Source organism: Poeciliopsis prolifica, unplaced genomic scaffold, assembly GCF_027474105.1.
Source record: "Poeciliopsis prolifica strain line A6 unplaced genomic scaffold, Auburn_PproV2 SCAFFOLD003, whole genome shotgun sequence".
NCBI lineage: Eukaryota > Metazoa > Chordata > Actinopteri > Cyprinodontiformes > Poeciliidae > Poeciliopsis > Poeciliopsis prolifica.
Genome location: NW_026562378.1, coordinates 13,750,323 through 13,765,801, shown reverse-complemented (window position 1 = coordinate 13,765,801; position 15,479 = coordinate 13,750,323). Strand labels below are relative to the sequence as shown.

The 15,479-nt window shown below is 34.1% G+C and overlaps 2 protein-coding genes across 2 annotated transcripts; both read right to left on the bottom strand.

The window, feature by feature from the left end:
- Positions 1 to 1,732: 1,732 nt before the first annotated feature.
- On the bottom strand, positions 1,733 to 7,950 carry LOC129358326 (location of vulva defective 1-like). The gene is made up of 16 exons (XM_055027299.1): positions 7,872 to 7,950; positions 7,599 to 7,625; positions 6,993 to 7,283; positions 6,497 to 6,811; positions 5,894 to 5,986; positions 5,389 to 5,442; positions 5,080 to 5,130; positions 4,721 to 4,783; positions 4,297 to 4,338; positions 3,551 to 3,646; positions 3,228 to 3,246; positions 2,635 to 2,654; positions 2,514 to 2,554; positions 2,358 to 2,424; positions 1,994 to 2,034; positions 1,733 to 1,897 (listed from the first exon to the last, which is right to left on the bottom strand). The coding sequence occupies exons 1-16, from the start codon at positions 7,903 to 7,905 to the stop codon at positions 1,778 to 1,780; spliced, it is 1,374 nt and encodes a 457-aa protein (XP_054883274.1). The 5' UTR covers positions 7,906 to 7,950; the 3' UTR covers positions 1,733 to 1,777.
- A 2,381-nt stretch (positions 7,951 to 10,331) lies between these two features.
- LOC129353180 (uncharacterized) lies at positions 10,332 to 14,974 on the bottom strand. Its single transcript, XM_055022415.1, has 10 exons — positions 14,899 to 14,974; positions 13,710 to 13,877; positions 13,217 to 13,531; positions 12,449 to 12,541; positions 12,045 to 12,083; positions 11,785 to 11,913; positions 11,613 to 11,631; positions 10,863 to 10,890; positions 10,700 to 10,753; positions 10,332 to 10,397 (listed from the first exon to the last, which is right to left on the bottom strand). Exons 1-10 carry the CDS (start codon positions 14,972 to 14,974, stop codon positions 10,332 to 10,334), a joined length of 987 nt encoding a protein of 328 aa, XP_054878390.1.
- Positions 14,975 to 15,479: the final 505 nt, after the last annotated feature.

The window sequence follows — 15,479 nt, the reverse complement described above, 5'->3', positions numbered from 1 at the left end:
AGTATTTATACCACAGCAAAAAAAGTCAAGTTGAACTGAGAAGTTGTTCAGTATAAAAAAACTTTTCAATGAATGTAAATCTGTCTGCTCTATTTCACATCTAGAAATGTGATTGTATTTTTATCTGTGAATAGAAATTTAAGAATGACAGACTCAGTTTTTTAAATCAAAAATTTAATAGAAAAATTAAACCCAAATCCTCAGTTTCTGTCTCACATTAAGAGAGAAACCTCTCCAGCTTCCCTCCCATAGGGTGTGTATGGAAAGCCACTCTGACCCTTTCTGCCTCCCACCTGCCCATTGAAATGGAAAAAATAATCTGCAATCCTGCATTGGATGAAATGCAGTTCTGTAAAAAGCATGTGACGTAGGATCCATATCTAGAGCAATAAGGAACAGAGGCAGGGATTCATTTGAGTCGGTTCCTGTAGCGACAGGATCCAGGAACTCTTATTTTGACGGTGCGTTCCAGTAACAACACGGCCACTGAGGAGCTTTACATAAAGCTGTCCCTTTAAGGATATTATTAGTCTGCAAATGACTTATGGACAAAAATTCACCAGTACATCCAAAAATATGCATTAAAATGTTTTATACAACTTTTTTTCTTTCATTATGGATCATCTTCATGCAATATAGTTTACCTTTACAGTGTTTTAACTTCTGTTAAAAGTGACTATTTATGTTCAGATAAAATCCAAAATACATAAAAAGGTAAAACATTGATTTGAATTGTGACATGCTTAACTTTGAAGCTTAAAATAAGAATAAAACATTATGAAATAAAAGATGAATAGCAGATATGCAGCCATGATAATGTGAATTTTCTGAAACAGCTTTTTTCATTTCACTTCTTTGACTTTTTCACTTGTAAGAAGCTTCAGAAAAGCTCTCAGGAAATCCGCCTGCGATGCAGCGACTCGCCTCAGCATCACAAGACCACATAAGAGGTACAAGTGTGTGAAAGTTTGTTAAGCTTTGGCTTTAATATTCAAATACTCTTTGTGCTGAAGGTCAAGTTCGGAATATGTACAAAGTTAATCTTTGTTTTTCAAAAATCTCTTTTGAAAAACAAATCTCATTTTGGGGTGTTTTTCATTTATTTCTCTTAAATGTAAAGAAACAGCTCAACATGAAGCCCTTAAGTTTGAAAACGACACAGCAGAGTTTGGTCTGGTCCTGGACGGCGAAGCGTCCAAACAGCAGGAGAGTCGGCTGGTCTGAACAGAACCACCTGGAGCTGAACTCGCTCCAGGATGTGGAGACGATGGTGGCTTCCTGCAGGTCACTGCCTCACCAAACACTTGGTCAACTTTGGATCACCTCCATTATATTACAGCCTTTGACATTTTTTTAAAAATCTTGTATAATCTGGCTTGTTTGACAGTGAGGTTGAAGCTTTATCCACCGCATTTCCTGTTAAACTTTCAACTCGAGTCAAACACTCCTGATGTGAGCAACATCCACGGAAACACACAAGCACAAAGGAGATCTGAATAAAACAGTTTTCACAAATTATTTCAGAAATTAAAAACACTAAACTTTGTAAAACAATGTGATGTCTAAAAAGTGTTGATATTGAGCTCACATAAACAACACAATTAAATCTACCAGTTATACTTGAGATGAGAGAGTAAAATAAATCCCCTGGGATGAATATCCAAATCTTTAACATGTTCTGTTTGTTCATCGGGTTTCTGTAACAAAAGTCTTTTGCAGAACAATAAATCAGCACAAAATATATAATCAGTAGTTATAATATAACTACTGATTATCTTCAGGGAATTAATTTTTTCTCCATGAAAATGTGACTCTGCAGGAGGCAGTACTCTCCGTCGCCCTGTGCTGGTGGAGGAGGGAAATCAGGGATGGTGCAGTAGACGTGGTAGACGTCAGACTGGAAAAGAAAAACAGCAGCTGTGAGAACTACTTACATTTACAACATTTCCTGCCAACTTCACAAACATCTTTTCTGGAGAAAATTTTCTCGTACATCTTCAGTTTGTGGTTTTCCGGTGGCAGATTTCCCAGGACCTGAAAAATAAGGAAGTATAACTAATATGAGTCAATATCTTTGTTGTTTGTGTGAATCCATTATTTCTACAAAATTTAGACAGTAAGTATTTTATATATTTACTTCAAGATCAATAGTTGGATGAATTTATTAAATTCTTTTAAATATCACTAAGCAGTAAAAGTAATAATCACATATTTAGTGTATGTGTCTCAAAAGGCTTAAAAGAAAACCTTTACATAAACCTTAAAAAACTAATTTTACTGTTTATTTATTTATTTAGGAAACGTTTTATTGTTGATATATGTTCAGATAAATTTCAAGTGAAAATAAATAAACTCACCTGTAGGACGATGAGCAGCAGGTCCAGATGTGATGACGCTGTAGACGCCATCTTCATCTACTGGTAACTTTAAATATGAGGAAAAGGGAAAATGAAGAGAAAATAATCCAAGCAAGATAATGAGATAATACTCATCTTAAAATATAGTTTATTTACCATCTCTGTGTTATCAGTTGTTTTCACCCACATAGTCTGATCTGCAACATAAATTTAACAAAATTTGTTGTATAAAAACAACAAACATTGGTGTTTAAGTACACTGCAAATATATAATTACCTTTAAGGTTGGATTTTTTTCTGCAGAATGATGAACAAAAACAGATTTATTTAGTCACTGTGTGCATTACATTCAGCAGGAAAACAAAATATGACCTAGACTTAACTAAACTAAACAAAAGTATATTTCAGCAGATACAAAGTATAAAACCTTCTGATTTCTGAGATTAAAGATAAAAATTGATCAATGCGGTCAAGACAAACACATTGTGCCCATTGTGTGAAAAGAGGAAACAGAGCAAGTTTCTAATATGACTCAAAGTTCAATTTCAGGCTGAATGTTGAGTTGATTCTTTTCCCAGGTGGACATTAACATCAGACACCAGATGGCTACTGGTTTGAAATATCTATGTGGAAATCTTGATATTGTTGAATTAATCTCACACTACTAAAGCAGTTGGTGGTTCCATGAGTGACAGAAGGGGCCCTTTGTTCCCACTGACCCCCAAAATGTCTGTGTTAATCATTGAAATGCAATATTTAAAGTTTCATTTAGATAACTTGCATGAAACTTTTTTCATCATTTAACAAATTCATCCCAGCTATTAGTGAGCGTTCATTTATGAGAATCTGATGAGAACAAGACAGTCTTACCTGTTGGACAATCCTTTTCCTGGAAACAGGAAGTAGATTATTTTGTTGTACTTATTAGCAATTCACACTCTATGACTCATGGCTCATACTTCTGTTTTTATGCTTTATTAAAGCATCTGCATTCATTAATATCTAAAACCTTTGTATTCACTGCATAAAACCAGAAATCCAACATGTCTCTGCTATAAACAGTTAAAATGAAAAAATAACTTCTGCACACCTTCCATATCCTACTTTCATGCTGTCACAGTCGTGTAAGTTTTCAGATTTTCTTCAAAGTTATTTATAAACTCAGTTGGGTGTTCTGGACATTTGTTTCTCACCAGTTCCTCTTTTGGCTATGAGACACGCTCCCACCACCAGAATGAAGACCACGATCACTCCGCCCACCGCTGCTGTAATTATCAACGTCCTCAGATCTGTTTTAAAGATCATAAACAAGTTTCACTTTGACTTTCTCACAGGAATCGTTGTGTTGTTGCAACACTCATCTAGATGCATTCTGCCTTCATAGCTCAAAAATGTTATTATTATGATATTTATAAATTGCACGAGCAAAAATACTAAATTAATTTTAATTTAAAAAACAACGTTGTTAGGACTTTAATGCACAGAGATGCATAAAGCGGAAACATTTAGAAACTTCAAGATTCGTCTTTAGAGTCTAGTGGTTAGAGTGTTAGTGTTCACTAACCACTTTAGTTTAAACATCTTGCTGCAAACAGCTGTTTCTGTCATTGTTTGTAGTGAACTGCAAACAGTGAACAGCATCTCATTAGTGTAGCTCAGGCCATTGGTCACACCATATTTTATTTAGGGGCATTAGTGTTTTGGGCACTAAATAGAAATGCATAGTCATGTATTGCTCTCCTTCCTTTCCACAGACCTGAACCACTTTGTGTTCATAATATTTATTTTGTACTGGGAGAGGAGGCGGTCCAGACCTTTTTGTCAGAGTACAATGCAACAAAGAAACAAATCAAATTAGACAAAAAGCATGTTTTTATACATGTTTTCAGAATATAATATGATTTTTATTTCTGATTAATACAATAATAGATTTTCCTACCTGATGTAGAAGTGGTCTCACTCTTTGTCGTCTTTGTGGCACCTAAACATAAAAAACATGAAACTATCACAATGTTCTGGGTCACTGCAGTTATTCTGGCATCTTCACTCATTCCTGTGGTGAAAACTGTGACGGTTGTTGGAGGGATTGAATCTATTGGGGAGCTCACAGGAAGTTGATTTGTGAAACTATTAGATCTAAATTTATCTTAACTAATTTTCAAGAAACATAAAAAGTGCTAAAGGTGACTGAAAATAAGTGTTGAAAGATTATAGAGAGAATAAATTTCAAACATCGAGCTAACCCTGAGAAGTAAGAACAATATAAATGTAAATGTTGAACGACTCAAACAAAACGATGTGTTGTAAAACCAACACATTGAGATGTTGATATAATTTCAGAGAGCAAGGCAATGACTTTTTACCCTGTGTGGACAGAACAGCGTCTGACGAACCTTCAGTCTTCGTTGATTCTCCTTCCACATCACCTAAAATTAGAAAACAGATTCTCAGTCAGTCAAATAAATAAATGAAAGTTACACCAGACAGACAAGGCTTTCTTTACACCAGTTTACATTAACTTGCCAATAAAAAGATTCCTCTCAGTCTTTTTATAAATTACATAATCCTTAAAGTAAAATCACATCACATTTGCATCCTTTGCTTTTTTTTCAGCTTAAAACACAATAAACATGAAATAAAACACAATAAACAAAAATATGAATATTTTCATAGATAGTCTCAATGTTAAGACTGATTATTACACATTAGTACATTTTCCTACCTGACTTAGTAGAAGTGGAAATACTGGGGATACTTGTCAGCTTTGTCGTACCTATAAAATTTATAAAATATTCACAATGTTCTGGATCACTGCTGTTACTTTTTTTATTTTTTTGTAATATTTTTCTCCAAGGATTTTTGTTGGCTCTACTGGCCTGTATTTTATACAGGAAGTAGGGGTGGTGAGAGGGGATGTCGCCGGGGCCGGGAGTCAAACCTGCGACCGCGTCGAGGACCAACTAAGGCCTCCATACGTGGGTTGTGCTAAAACCTTACACCACCACAGCAGACCAACTGCTGGTATTCTTACCATGTTTCTCCTTGCCTGTGGTAAAAATTGTGACACTTCTTTGGGTGACTGATTCTGTTGAGGCAACAAAGAGAAGTGGATTTGTGAAAACTTGAATTGCAGTTGTTGACATTTATAAACTCATGTTCATTCTGCTGTCATCCAAACTACAACATTTACCGTTAAACTACCCATATTATCTTGTTATTCAATGTCCAGAGTAAATAATCTGGTAGATTTTTTAAAGCTTTTTAGCTGTTCAAAGCAGAGGTATAAAGAGCATTTGAAAGATAATTTTTATTTCAATGATTGCTATAAATTCTGAAGCTTTACTTAATTATTGCAGGTTTTGGTGACTTTTCTTTTTCTCACTGTGCCACTTATTTGTGATTAAGCTGTTTAAAAATTGCTTTATTAGACTGTTTACTGCAGCCTGCTGAAAACCAAAACATTAGGATGCTGATATTATGACCTCAGTACAGAAAGAAAGACAACAACATTTTTCTAAAGTATATTTCATCTTTACCCTGGTTGGGCCAGACAACGTTCGATGAGCCTGTGGTCTTCGTAAAGCTTGTTGGTGTTGTGATGATCTCAGTTAAATCTACTTCTGCAATACCTAAAATTAGAAAACAGATTTTGTCGGTTTCAAGTTCAACTAAATGAAGAATCTTTATGATACAGCTCATTCAAGGATTATTTAGATTTCTTGTAGAGATTATATATAAATAAATACACCATTAAATGTTAAACAACATTATACAAGTGAAGGAAACAAGAAGGATATATTATTCATAACTGCAACTTTTACCAGATACACAATTGAAACCAGAAGTTTTCTTACACTGAATAAAAACACATATTACTTTTCGCTATATGTTTGAGGCACATCATTCAGGATTCGTCTGAATGATCTCAGTCTAATCCAGAATCTGGGACGTTTTGATCCTGGAGGCTCAACCTCACATCTTACAAGACTTAAATCATCGACTGCCTACATCTTGCTGCCAGATACAAAACCAAACCTATGACGGCCCCGAGACGTTCATAACTTCATTAAAAACAACAGGGATTTGTGAAAATATATGAATATGTTTTAAAATATTTACTGTATTCATGTTTGACTCACCTGTAAATCTGTATGGATCACTGCGAGGTGACAAAGATTCCCCATTTCTTTCCAATCTATAATCACAGCTGACCTCATTCCTCTTAGTTGAACGTAAATGATTCAATAATTCATTTTCTTGAATCTCAGTAAAGCAGAACCACTGATTGGTCTTTGAGCTCTTTGTCTTTAATATTGTTGTTGTTGCTGCTGGACGACTTGATTCTCCAAAGTACAGATTACATGTTGTATCATGTTTCACAGATCCAGGCAAAGAGCAGGAGAAGGCAGCAAACTGGCCCTTAAGATAGTTTACACTCAGTTGTGGCTTAAGACCTAAAGAAAAAGTAATTGGTGTCAACAGGAAAAGTAAAATATGTTACATGTCTTTGACATTGAGTTTATGATTCAATTCCAGCTATGAAATCACACCGCTAAACTTTTCCTGTTTAGTTTTGATAAGTTTTTATTAATTAAGCTAAACTTGAACCTGTCCAAGAATGAAGCAGAAACTTACCTATATTGATATAGGATGGATCACTGTGGGGAGATGGAGAATTTAAAGCTTCAGATTTTACAGTATAGAAACATTTCACTTCAACCTCAGGGTCTGAACTTTGTTTTCTCATCGACAGCAGCTCAGTTCCTGTAAACGTTTTCATGCAGGGGAAACGTGTTTGAGTTCCTACATTCACATAGAAATAACACTGATACACAGAAACATGAGCTGGAGCCTGACAGCTTAATGTCACTGAATCTGTTTCTGTGATTGATGATGAATCCGCTGTTAGTTTAGCCTGAAGAAGAGCTGAAATAAAAACAGAGATTCAAATGTTCAGTTACTATATGAATAATACGATATTTTCCTATGAGAAATTATTCTTTAATCTATAATAAAATGAAACGTGTTGGATTGGATTTAAGCATTCATGAGAACTGAAACTAGCATAAAAATATAAAAATAAAACAAAGCATAGCAACAATTAAAACAGTCAAACACAAATATAGAGTAATCTCAACATAACATGGGAGTTGGATCTTTCAAATTAAACTTTGTTTAAGATATTTAATCATTTTAAAAAAGTAATAACACAGCTGGACATAAGAAACATCAAAAACTGACCTTGTCCTTTCAACTCTTTACAGGAACCTGCTTGAAAGAAAGTTTAATGAAATACTTGCTTGCTTAAATTGAAAGACTGTAAATTTACACTGAACTGCATTTTAAAGCCAGAATAAAAAAGAACAATTAGTGCAAATATTTTCATTTGAAAACTGCAGAATAATCTACACAGCAGTAGCATTCAGTCAGTAAAACCAAATTAAATTATGTGTTGCACGTATCTATCAGTAAAAACTCACATTGATGTTGAGAGAATGAGGAAAATTAACTTACCCAAAAGAACAATAAAAACTAGACATCTTATCATGGTGAAACCAAAGTAAACTGATCAAAACCTGCAGAGAAGAAAAGCGTCTGACTGCATGAAGCTGAGAGACTTTTTCTGTTCACTACTTGCAGGAAAACCACAGAGAGCATCAGCATAACTCAATGGTACAACCCACAATCACATACAACTTGTTCAACCTTTAATAACTTCCAGTGTATTTTAAGTCTAAATGTTCAGTCACTTATGTTTCCTTACATTTGTACAAAGTATCTTCACTTTTATATTAATGTATTTCTCATCTGCACAGTAATTCTGTTTCACCTTCTTCAAAGTTACCATTGTTCCTGAGTTTAACTGAGATATAACCACCTCCCATCTGGCCATGGTGATCATGCATGTTAACAGTCTGCTGTAATTAACCCCACCTTGACCCCAAACACAACAACACCAGTGGAGAAAGTAGGTTGACTTTTGTTTATTATTTTCATTAAGGCTGAGTTGATCATTAATAAACATTTCTTATTCAGTTACTGGTAAAATTATTCATACATAAAACCTGGGTTGAATGTTGTGTTTTAATTTTAGTAATAAATTTTTTATGCATAAAGTAACATTAAGGTCAGAGTCCTGCCTCAAATATGAGAGGATCAGGGAGCTAAAGATTAGGGTGATGGCAAGGAGGCATTCTAGTCACAAAGACTAATCATTAATACACTGGTGCAAACATTCAGGAAGATCAATAGTAATTATCACAAGTATTGATTCCTGTAATAAAGAGTTTTCTGTTGATACATGACTATGAAAGAAATTATTTCTAACACAACATTTTTAACAAGTAACTAAAAAACGATTTTTACTTTTTCAAAGTTTCTGCTCATTTAATTTTACTTTATAATAATTTTAGGAATGTCTGTCTCTTCAGAAATAATCTTTAAAGTTAGTAAGATTCATTTCAAATCATGCAGTAGCATGAATAATTTGAGCTAAACGTCTGCTTTCAGAAGTCAAGCAGCTACTGGAGTCCATCAGTGGGTATTATGATCTGAATATAAATTCAATTTTTCCATGAATATCTGAGGTTTATTATAAATCATTAGCAAACAAACGGCATCATGGAGACCAAGGAACACGGCAGATAGGTGAAGGAGAATCTGTATCGTCTGGAAATGGAAAACAGCTGTTCAAAACTGACATGCTGGAAAAGAAGCACATTCAAAAGGCTCATAATGACTCTGGATGAGCTGCAAAGACCAACTGCTCAGTTACAGAAACATTACAACACGATAACTATGACTTGTTCACTCCACAAGTCAGACTTTTACAAAACAGCAGCAAGATGAAAACCTCAAATATTTTCTCTTAAATTTTATCACAATAAGAGCAGGAAATGCAGCAACATGTAGAAAAAGGCTCCGATTTGGCCTTTTTTTGGCCTTTTTTTGGCCATCATGCAGCATGTTATCTGTGAAAGGAAGCTACCACTGAACAGTACCTTGCCACTCCCATCTGTGGTGGTGGCATCATTATTTAGGGATGTTTTTTCTTCACCAGAGATATGGAAACTGGTCAAAGTTGATAAAAAGATAAGTGAAGCTAAATCAAGAGCAAGAAAACAAACCCAGTAGAGGTTCATCTTCCACCTAAACATACAACCAGAACTGAAGAGGAAAGTTTTACAATGAATCACGTTAATGTGTTATAACAGCCTAGTTAAAGTCTGGACTTGAATCCGGCTAAGAATCTGCGGCAAGACTGAAAACACACAAGAAGTTCAATAGTAGCAATAAGAATGTTGTTTTGTTCTTCAGACAATCCCACCCCCCAAAAAACATGCAGTTCTTACAAAATAAAACTGTGTATATTTTTATTTCAGATTTTAATTTCCAAAATATTTTGAGAGTCATGTATCATTTTCATTATGTGCAACTGTGCTCTCCATTATTACAGAAAATACATCGACATTTGTGGTGGTGAAATGACACAATGTGAAAAACATTTAAGGGATATAAATATTTTAGCAAGATACTGGAACAAGTTTGTTTGACAATCTTGGAAGGTTAACCTGCCATAAAGCAGAAAAGATTTACATAGAGAGAAATTCAGTTAGCAGTTAATATAAAGTTCTGTAAAATGAGATTTTTTCCTTCTCCAAGGGAAAAAGCGACTGACATTTGTTTCAGTTTTAAACCTCTTTAGGGTTTTTACTGAGATAATTTCAACAGAAGAAATTTCTCATCAACCATCTCCAATCACTAATAAACCTTTCTAAGGATTTAGACAGTGAATAAAAATGCATCACCTTGTTGTCAATTTGTTCATTTCTACATCAGCCTAATGAAATGCTTACGAGACTCATGAAGATCATTATTGAGCTAAAATGCTGGCATATTTAAAGCTGAAAGAAATTAGCAGATGATTGTAAATTAAATAGAGGGAAAATAATTCAAATGTAAGATTTAATAATATTAAAAAAGAACAGTTGTTTTTGAAGAGTTGCATTCATGGTGTCTCACAGCTGCTGTATCATCACCCTGTAAAAATAAAACACAGTTAGTATTTAACTTTCAATTTAAAAAATCACATTTATTGCCTATAGTCAGAAAAAACTTTTTTATTCTCCTAATAACAGCGCCACCAAGTGGCTGGTTGTGTTTGATCTGCTCAGAGTTGTTCACATTTCCTGTTTGCTTTCATAAGATCTGCACACGTTGTCACTGTGACACTTTCTAACCCGCTCAGTTTGAAAACGATCTAATGTCCTTTGCAGTAACAAACACTTTGAATGTCAAATGCTGCTTCAGTTAGAATAAATACAGGTTTAGTAAAAACTCACCCAAGTATCAGTTTTGTGATCACAATAGATAACAGTGGTGAAGGTTTCATCAGCCTGCAGATGGTCAAACATTATGTCAAACAAAACAGTAAAAATAGTTTTAATCCAATACAGAACAGACACACTAGTTCAGTGATATAAAAATAGATAATCAGTAACTCACCGTAATCATCTCAGCTTCTGCAAGGAAACTAAAACACAATTAAAGTTAGGAGAGTTTGTTTTTGTTAGATAAGGAAAATCTCAACATAAGAACATATTTCTGAAATAATCTTCTATTTCTTCTTTTGGTGATTGATCTGATATTTTATTTGTATTTTAATTCTGGTCTTTGCTAATGAATCAAACCAACTTTATTGATCCTTTAGGACTTAGTGCTCTGACAACTAAAATTAAAATTCTGACCAATTCTGATAATTTTTTTTCAAAATTTTATTTGACACATTTGTATTCCACAAAATCTTTGATTGTTCACTGCTGCTCAAATGTCTGGAAACTTTAAGCTTTTCAACTTTTCATATTGTGTGGATTTAATTACAACCTCCAACTAACTTGAAACATCAGCAAATGTATATTTATCATTTATCTAAGCAGGTAAACAAGCATCTAACATTTTTTACTGTTATATTTCTCGTCGCTTTAAACAATTGTAAGATACAGAAAGAAACAAATCTCCCTGCATAAAGACACACAGCCCACTAAGTAGCAAATTAAGGATATTTTAGCAAAAAGTCTTTATCCTAATACATTTTAAATTGAATGTATGTTTGAACAATGTGAGACAATATTATGAAATCTGATATTTTTATTACGACAAAATAAATACTACGTGAAAGCAAAGCAAAAATCTTCCCTGTACTAACAAAAACCCATAGTAGCATAGCTAAATTTAAATAAATCTACTTTTTCTTACCTCCTGGATTTCTGTTTCCCTGAAAGCAAGAAAAACAAACAAAATGAAGCTACTTGTATTAAGATGGTATAATTAGTTAATGACTTCTGATATATTTTCTACAATCATGGCAAGTATATAGTTGAACGAACATAAAAAAATCAATACAGCCAAGAAGGAATTAGATTTTCACCTGTTTTGCAGAGACTGAAGAGAAATGTTGCTCCACACAAGATGCCACCCACAGCCAGACCGAATCCAAAGCTCCATAAAAGCATTTCAGCTGTGGAGGGTGGGGCAAATGTCCAGTTTCTACCTGCTGCTGCAGAAAAGTTTGGTATAATTATCATAATGTTAAGAGAAACACCTGTGATATTCTTTGTCAGCTCTGCCATACTTAAAAAAAATGTATCACCATATTACTGCTAATGTTCTTGGAATATTTCACCATACCTGTGATGAAGACTGTCATGGTTGTTTGGGTGAATGATTCTGACAATGAGAAAAATTAAAGAAGGAAAAGGTTTTACAAGATACTCTTTTTATTTCAATAATCTCTATAAACTCTTAAGTAATATTTTGTGCGATGTTTATTTCTCTCATTCCCACTATTGACCTTGAAGTGACCTTGGAGAGGAAATTACTTGAATAGACTATTTACTCCTGCAGATAAGATATTGGGATGCTGAGATCATAATCTCACTGTGCCACTTATCTGCGATTAAGCTGTTTAAAAATTGCTTTATTAGACTGTTTACTGCAGCCTGCTGAAAACCAAAACATTAGGATGCTGATATTATGACCTCAGTACAGAAAGAAAGACAACAACATTTTTCTAAAGTATATTTCATCTTTACCCTGGATGGGCCAGACAACGTTCGATGAGCCTGTGGTCTTCGTAAAGCTTGTTGGTATTGTGATGATCTCAGTTAAATCTACTTCTGCAATACCTAAAATTAGAAAACAGGTGTTCTCAGTTTCAAGTTCAACTAAATGAATAATCTTTATGATACAGCTCATTCAAGGATTATTTGGATTTCTTATAAAGTTTATATATAAATAAATACACCAATAAATGTTAAACAACATCAAACAAGTGAAGGAAACAAGAAGGATATATTATTCATAACTGCAACTTTTGCCAGAAACACAGTTGAAACCAGAAGTTTTCTTACACTGAATAAAAACACATATAACTTTTTTTTCTCACTGTCTGAAGTAAATCAGACCAAAGTTTTCTTGTTTTAGGTCAGCACTGTGTTCCAGGTGTAATCTTAAATTACATTCTTTGTAATTTTATAAATAGCTGTCAGAAAAATACAGACTTTTAAAAGTCAAAAAGGACACAGGAATGATTCAGAGCAAAACTAAAACATGAGAGGTGAGGATTCGTCTCCAGATTCAGCAGATCTCAGTCTAATCCAGAATCTGGGACGTTTTGATCCTGGAGGCTCAACCTCACATCTTACAAGACTTAAATCATCGACTGCCTACATCTTGCTGCCAGATACAAAACCAAACCTATGACGGCCCCGAGACGTTCATAACTTCATTAAAAACAACAGGGATTTGTGAAAATATATGAATATGTTTTAAAATATTTACTGTATTCATGTTTGACTCACCTGTAAATCTGTATGGATCACTGCGAGGTGACAAAGATTTCCCATCTCTTTCCAATCTATAATCACAGCTGACCTCATTCCTCTTAGTTGAACGTAAATGATTCAATAATTCATTTTCTTGAATCTCAGTAAAGCAGAACCATTGATTAGTGCTTGAGCTCTTTGTCTTTGATGTTGTTGTTGTTGCTGCTGGACGACTTGATTCTCCAAAGTACAGATTACATGTTGTATCATGTTTCACAGATCCAGGCAAAGAGCAGGTGAAGGCAGCAAACTGGCCCTTAAGATAGTTTACATTCAGTTCTGGCTTAAGACCTAAAGAAGAAGTAATTGGTGTCAGGAAAAGTAAAATATGTTACATGTCTTTGACATTGAGTTTATGATTCAATTCCAGCTATAAAATTAAAGCGCTAAACTTTTCCTGTTTAGTTTTGATAAGTTTTTATTAATTAAGCTAAACTTGAACCTGTCCAAGAATGAAGCAGAAACTTACCTATATTGATATAGGATGGATCACTGTGGGGAGATGGAGAATTTAAAGCTTCAGATTTTACAGTATAGAAACATTTCACTTCAACCTTAGTGTCTGAACTTTGTTTTCTCATCGACAGCAACTCAGTTCCTGTAAACGTTTTCTTGCAGGGGAAACGTGTTGGAGTTCCTACATTCACATAGAAATAACACTCATACACAGAAACATGAGCTGGAGCCTGACAGCTTAATGTCACTGAATCTGTTTCTGTGATTGATGATGAAGTCGGTGTTAGCTTAGCCTGAAGAAGAGCTGAAATAAAAACAGAGATTCATATGTTCAGTTACTATATGAATAATACGATATTTTCCTATGAGAAATTATTTTTAATCTGTAATAAAATGAAACGTGTTGGATTGGATTTAAATATTCATGAGAACTGAAACTATCATAAAATAGATCAATAAAACAAAGCATAGCAACAATTAAAACAGTCAAACACAAACATAGAGTAATCTCAACATAACATGAGAGTTGGATCTTTCAAATTAAACTTTGTTTAAGATATTTAATCATTTTTAAAAAGTAACACAGCTGGACATAAGAAACATCAAAAACTGACCTTGTCCTTTCAACTCTTTACAGGAACCTGTATGAAAGAAAGTTTAATAAAATACTTGCTTGCATAAATTGAAAGACTGTAAATTTACACTGAACTGTATTTCAAAGTCAGAATAAAAAAGAACAATTTGTGCAAATATTTTCATTTGAAAACTGCAGAATAATCTACACAGCTGTAGCATTCAGTCAGTAAAACCAAATTAAATTATGTGTTGCATGTATCTATCAGTAGAAACTCACATTGATGTTGAGAGAATGAGGAAAATTAACTTACCCAAAAGAACAATAAAAACTAGACATCCTATCATGGTGAAACCAACGTAAACTGATCAAACCCTGCAGAGAAGAAAAGCGTCTGACTGCATGAAGCTGAGAGACTTTTTCTGTTCAATACTTGCAGAAAAACCACAGAGAGCATCAGAATAACTCAATGGTACAACCCACTATCACATACAACTTGTTCAACCTTTAATAACTTCCAGTGTATTTTAAGTCTAAATGTTCAGTCACTTATGTTTCCTTACATTTGTACAAAGTATCTTCACTTTATATTAATGCATTTCTTATCTGCACAGTAATTCTGTTTCACCTTCTTCAAAGTTACCATTGTTCCTGAGTTTAACTGAGATATAACCACCTCCCACCTGGCCATGGTGATCATGCATGTTAACAGTCTGCTGTAATTAACCCCACCTTGACCCCAAACACAACAACACCAGTGGAGAAAGTAGGATGACTTTTGTTTATTTTTTTCATTAAGGCTGAGTTGATCATTAATAAACATTTCTTATTCAGTTACTGGTAAAATTATTCATACATAAAACCTGGGTTGAATGTCGTGTTTTAATTTTAGTAATACATTTTTTATGCATAAAGTAACATTAAGGTCAGAGTCCTGCCTCAAATATGAGAGGATCAGTAGAGTGAAATTTTATCCAAATCCTCCTTCCAAAAATTCTGAATCTCAAGACATTCCCAAAGGCAGTGAGTCAAATTGCCTTTATCTCCACATTTATCACAAGTATCCAGATGTTGGAATCCACCTCTGTTGGCGTGTGGAAGAGGAAGCGATTACCGCAGTGCAAAATCCTCATCTTTGCTGGGGATGCAGCTGGAGACAGTAATCATTAAACCCAGTGTTTTTGTCCACACTTTCTATAAACTCACCTC

What these genes read in the sequence shown, in the direction of transcription:
- LOC129358326 (XM_055027299.1), bottom strand. Translation starts at nt 7,905, where the DNA reads ATGATAAGATGTCTAGTTTTTATTGTTCTTTTGG. An exon ending in AGTTTTTATTGTTCTTTTGG is followed by an intron (nt 7,626 to 7,871) that starts GTAAGTTAATTT and finishes TCTTTCAAGCAG; the next exon opens with GTTCCTGTAAAGAGTTGAAA. An exon ending in TTCCACTTCTACTAAGTCAG is followed by an intron (nt 4,784 to 5,079) that starts GTAGGAAAATGT and finishes TTCTAATTTTAG; the next exon opens with GTGATGTGGAAGGAGAATCA.
- LOC129353180 (XM_055022415.1), bottom strand. Translation starts at nt 14,974, where the DNA reads ATGCATGATCACCATGGCCAGGTGGGAGGTGGTTATATCTCAGTTAAA. An exon ending in CATGACAGTCTTCATCACAG is followed by an intron (nt 11,914 to 12,044) that starts GTATGGTGAAAT and finishes ACTTTTCTGCAG; the next exon opens with CAGCAGGTAGAAACTGGACA. An exon ending in CAGAAGCTGAGATGATTACG is followed by an intron (nt 10,754 to 10,862) that starts GTGAGTTACTGA and finishes GACCATCTGCAG; the next exon opens with GCTGATGAAACCTTCACCAC.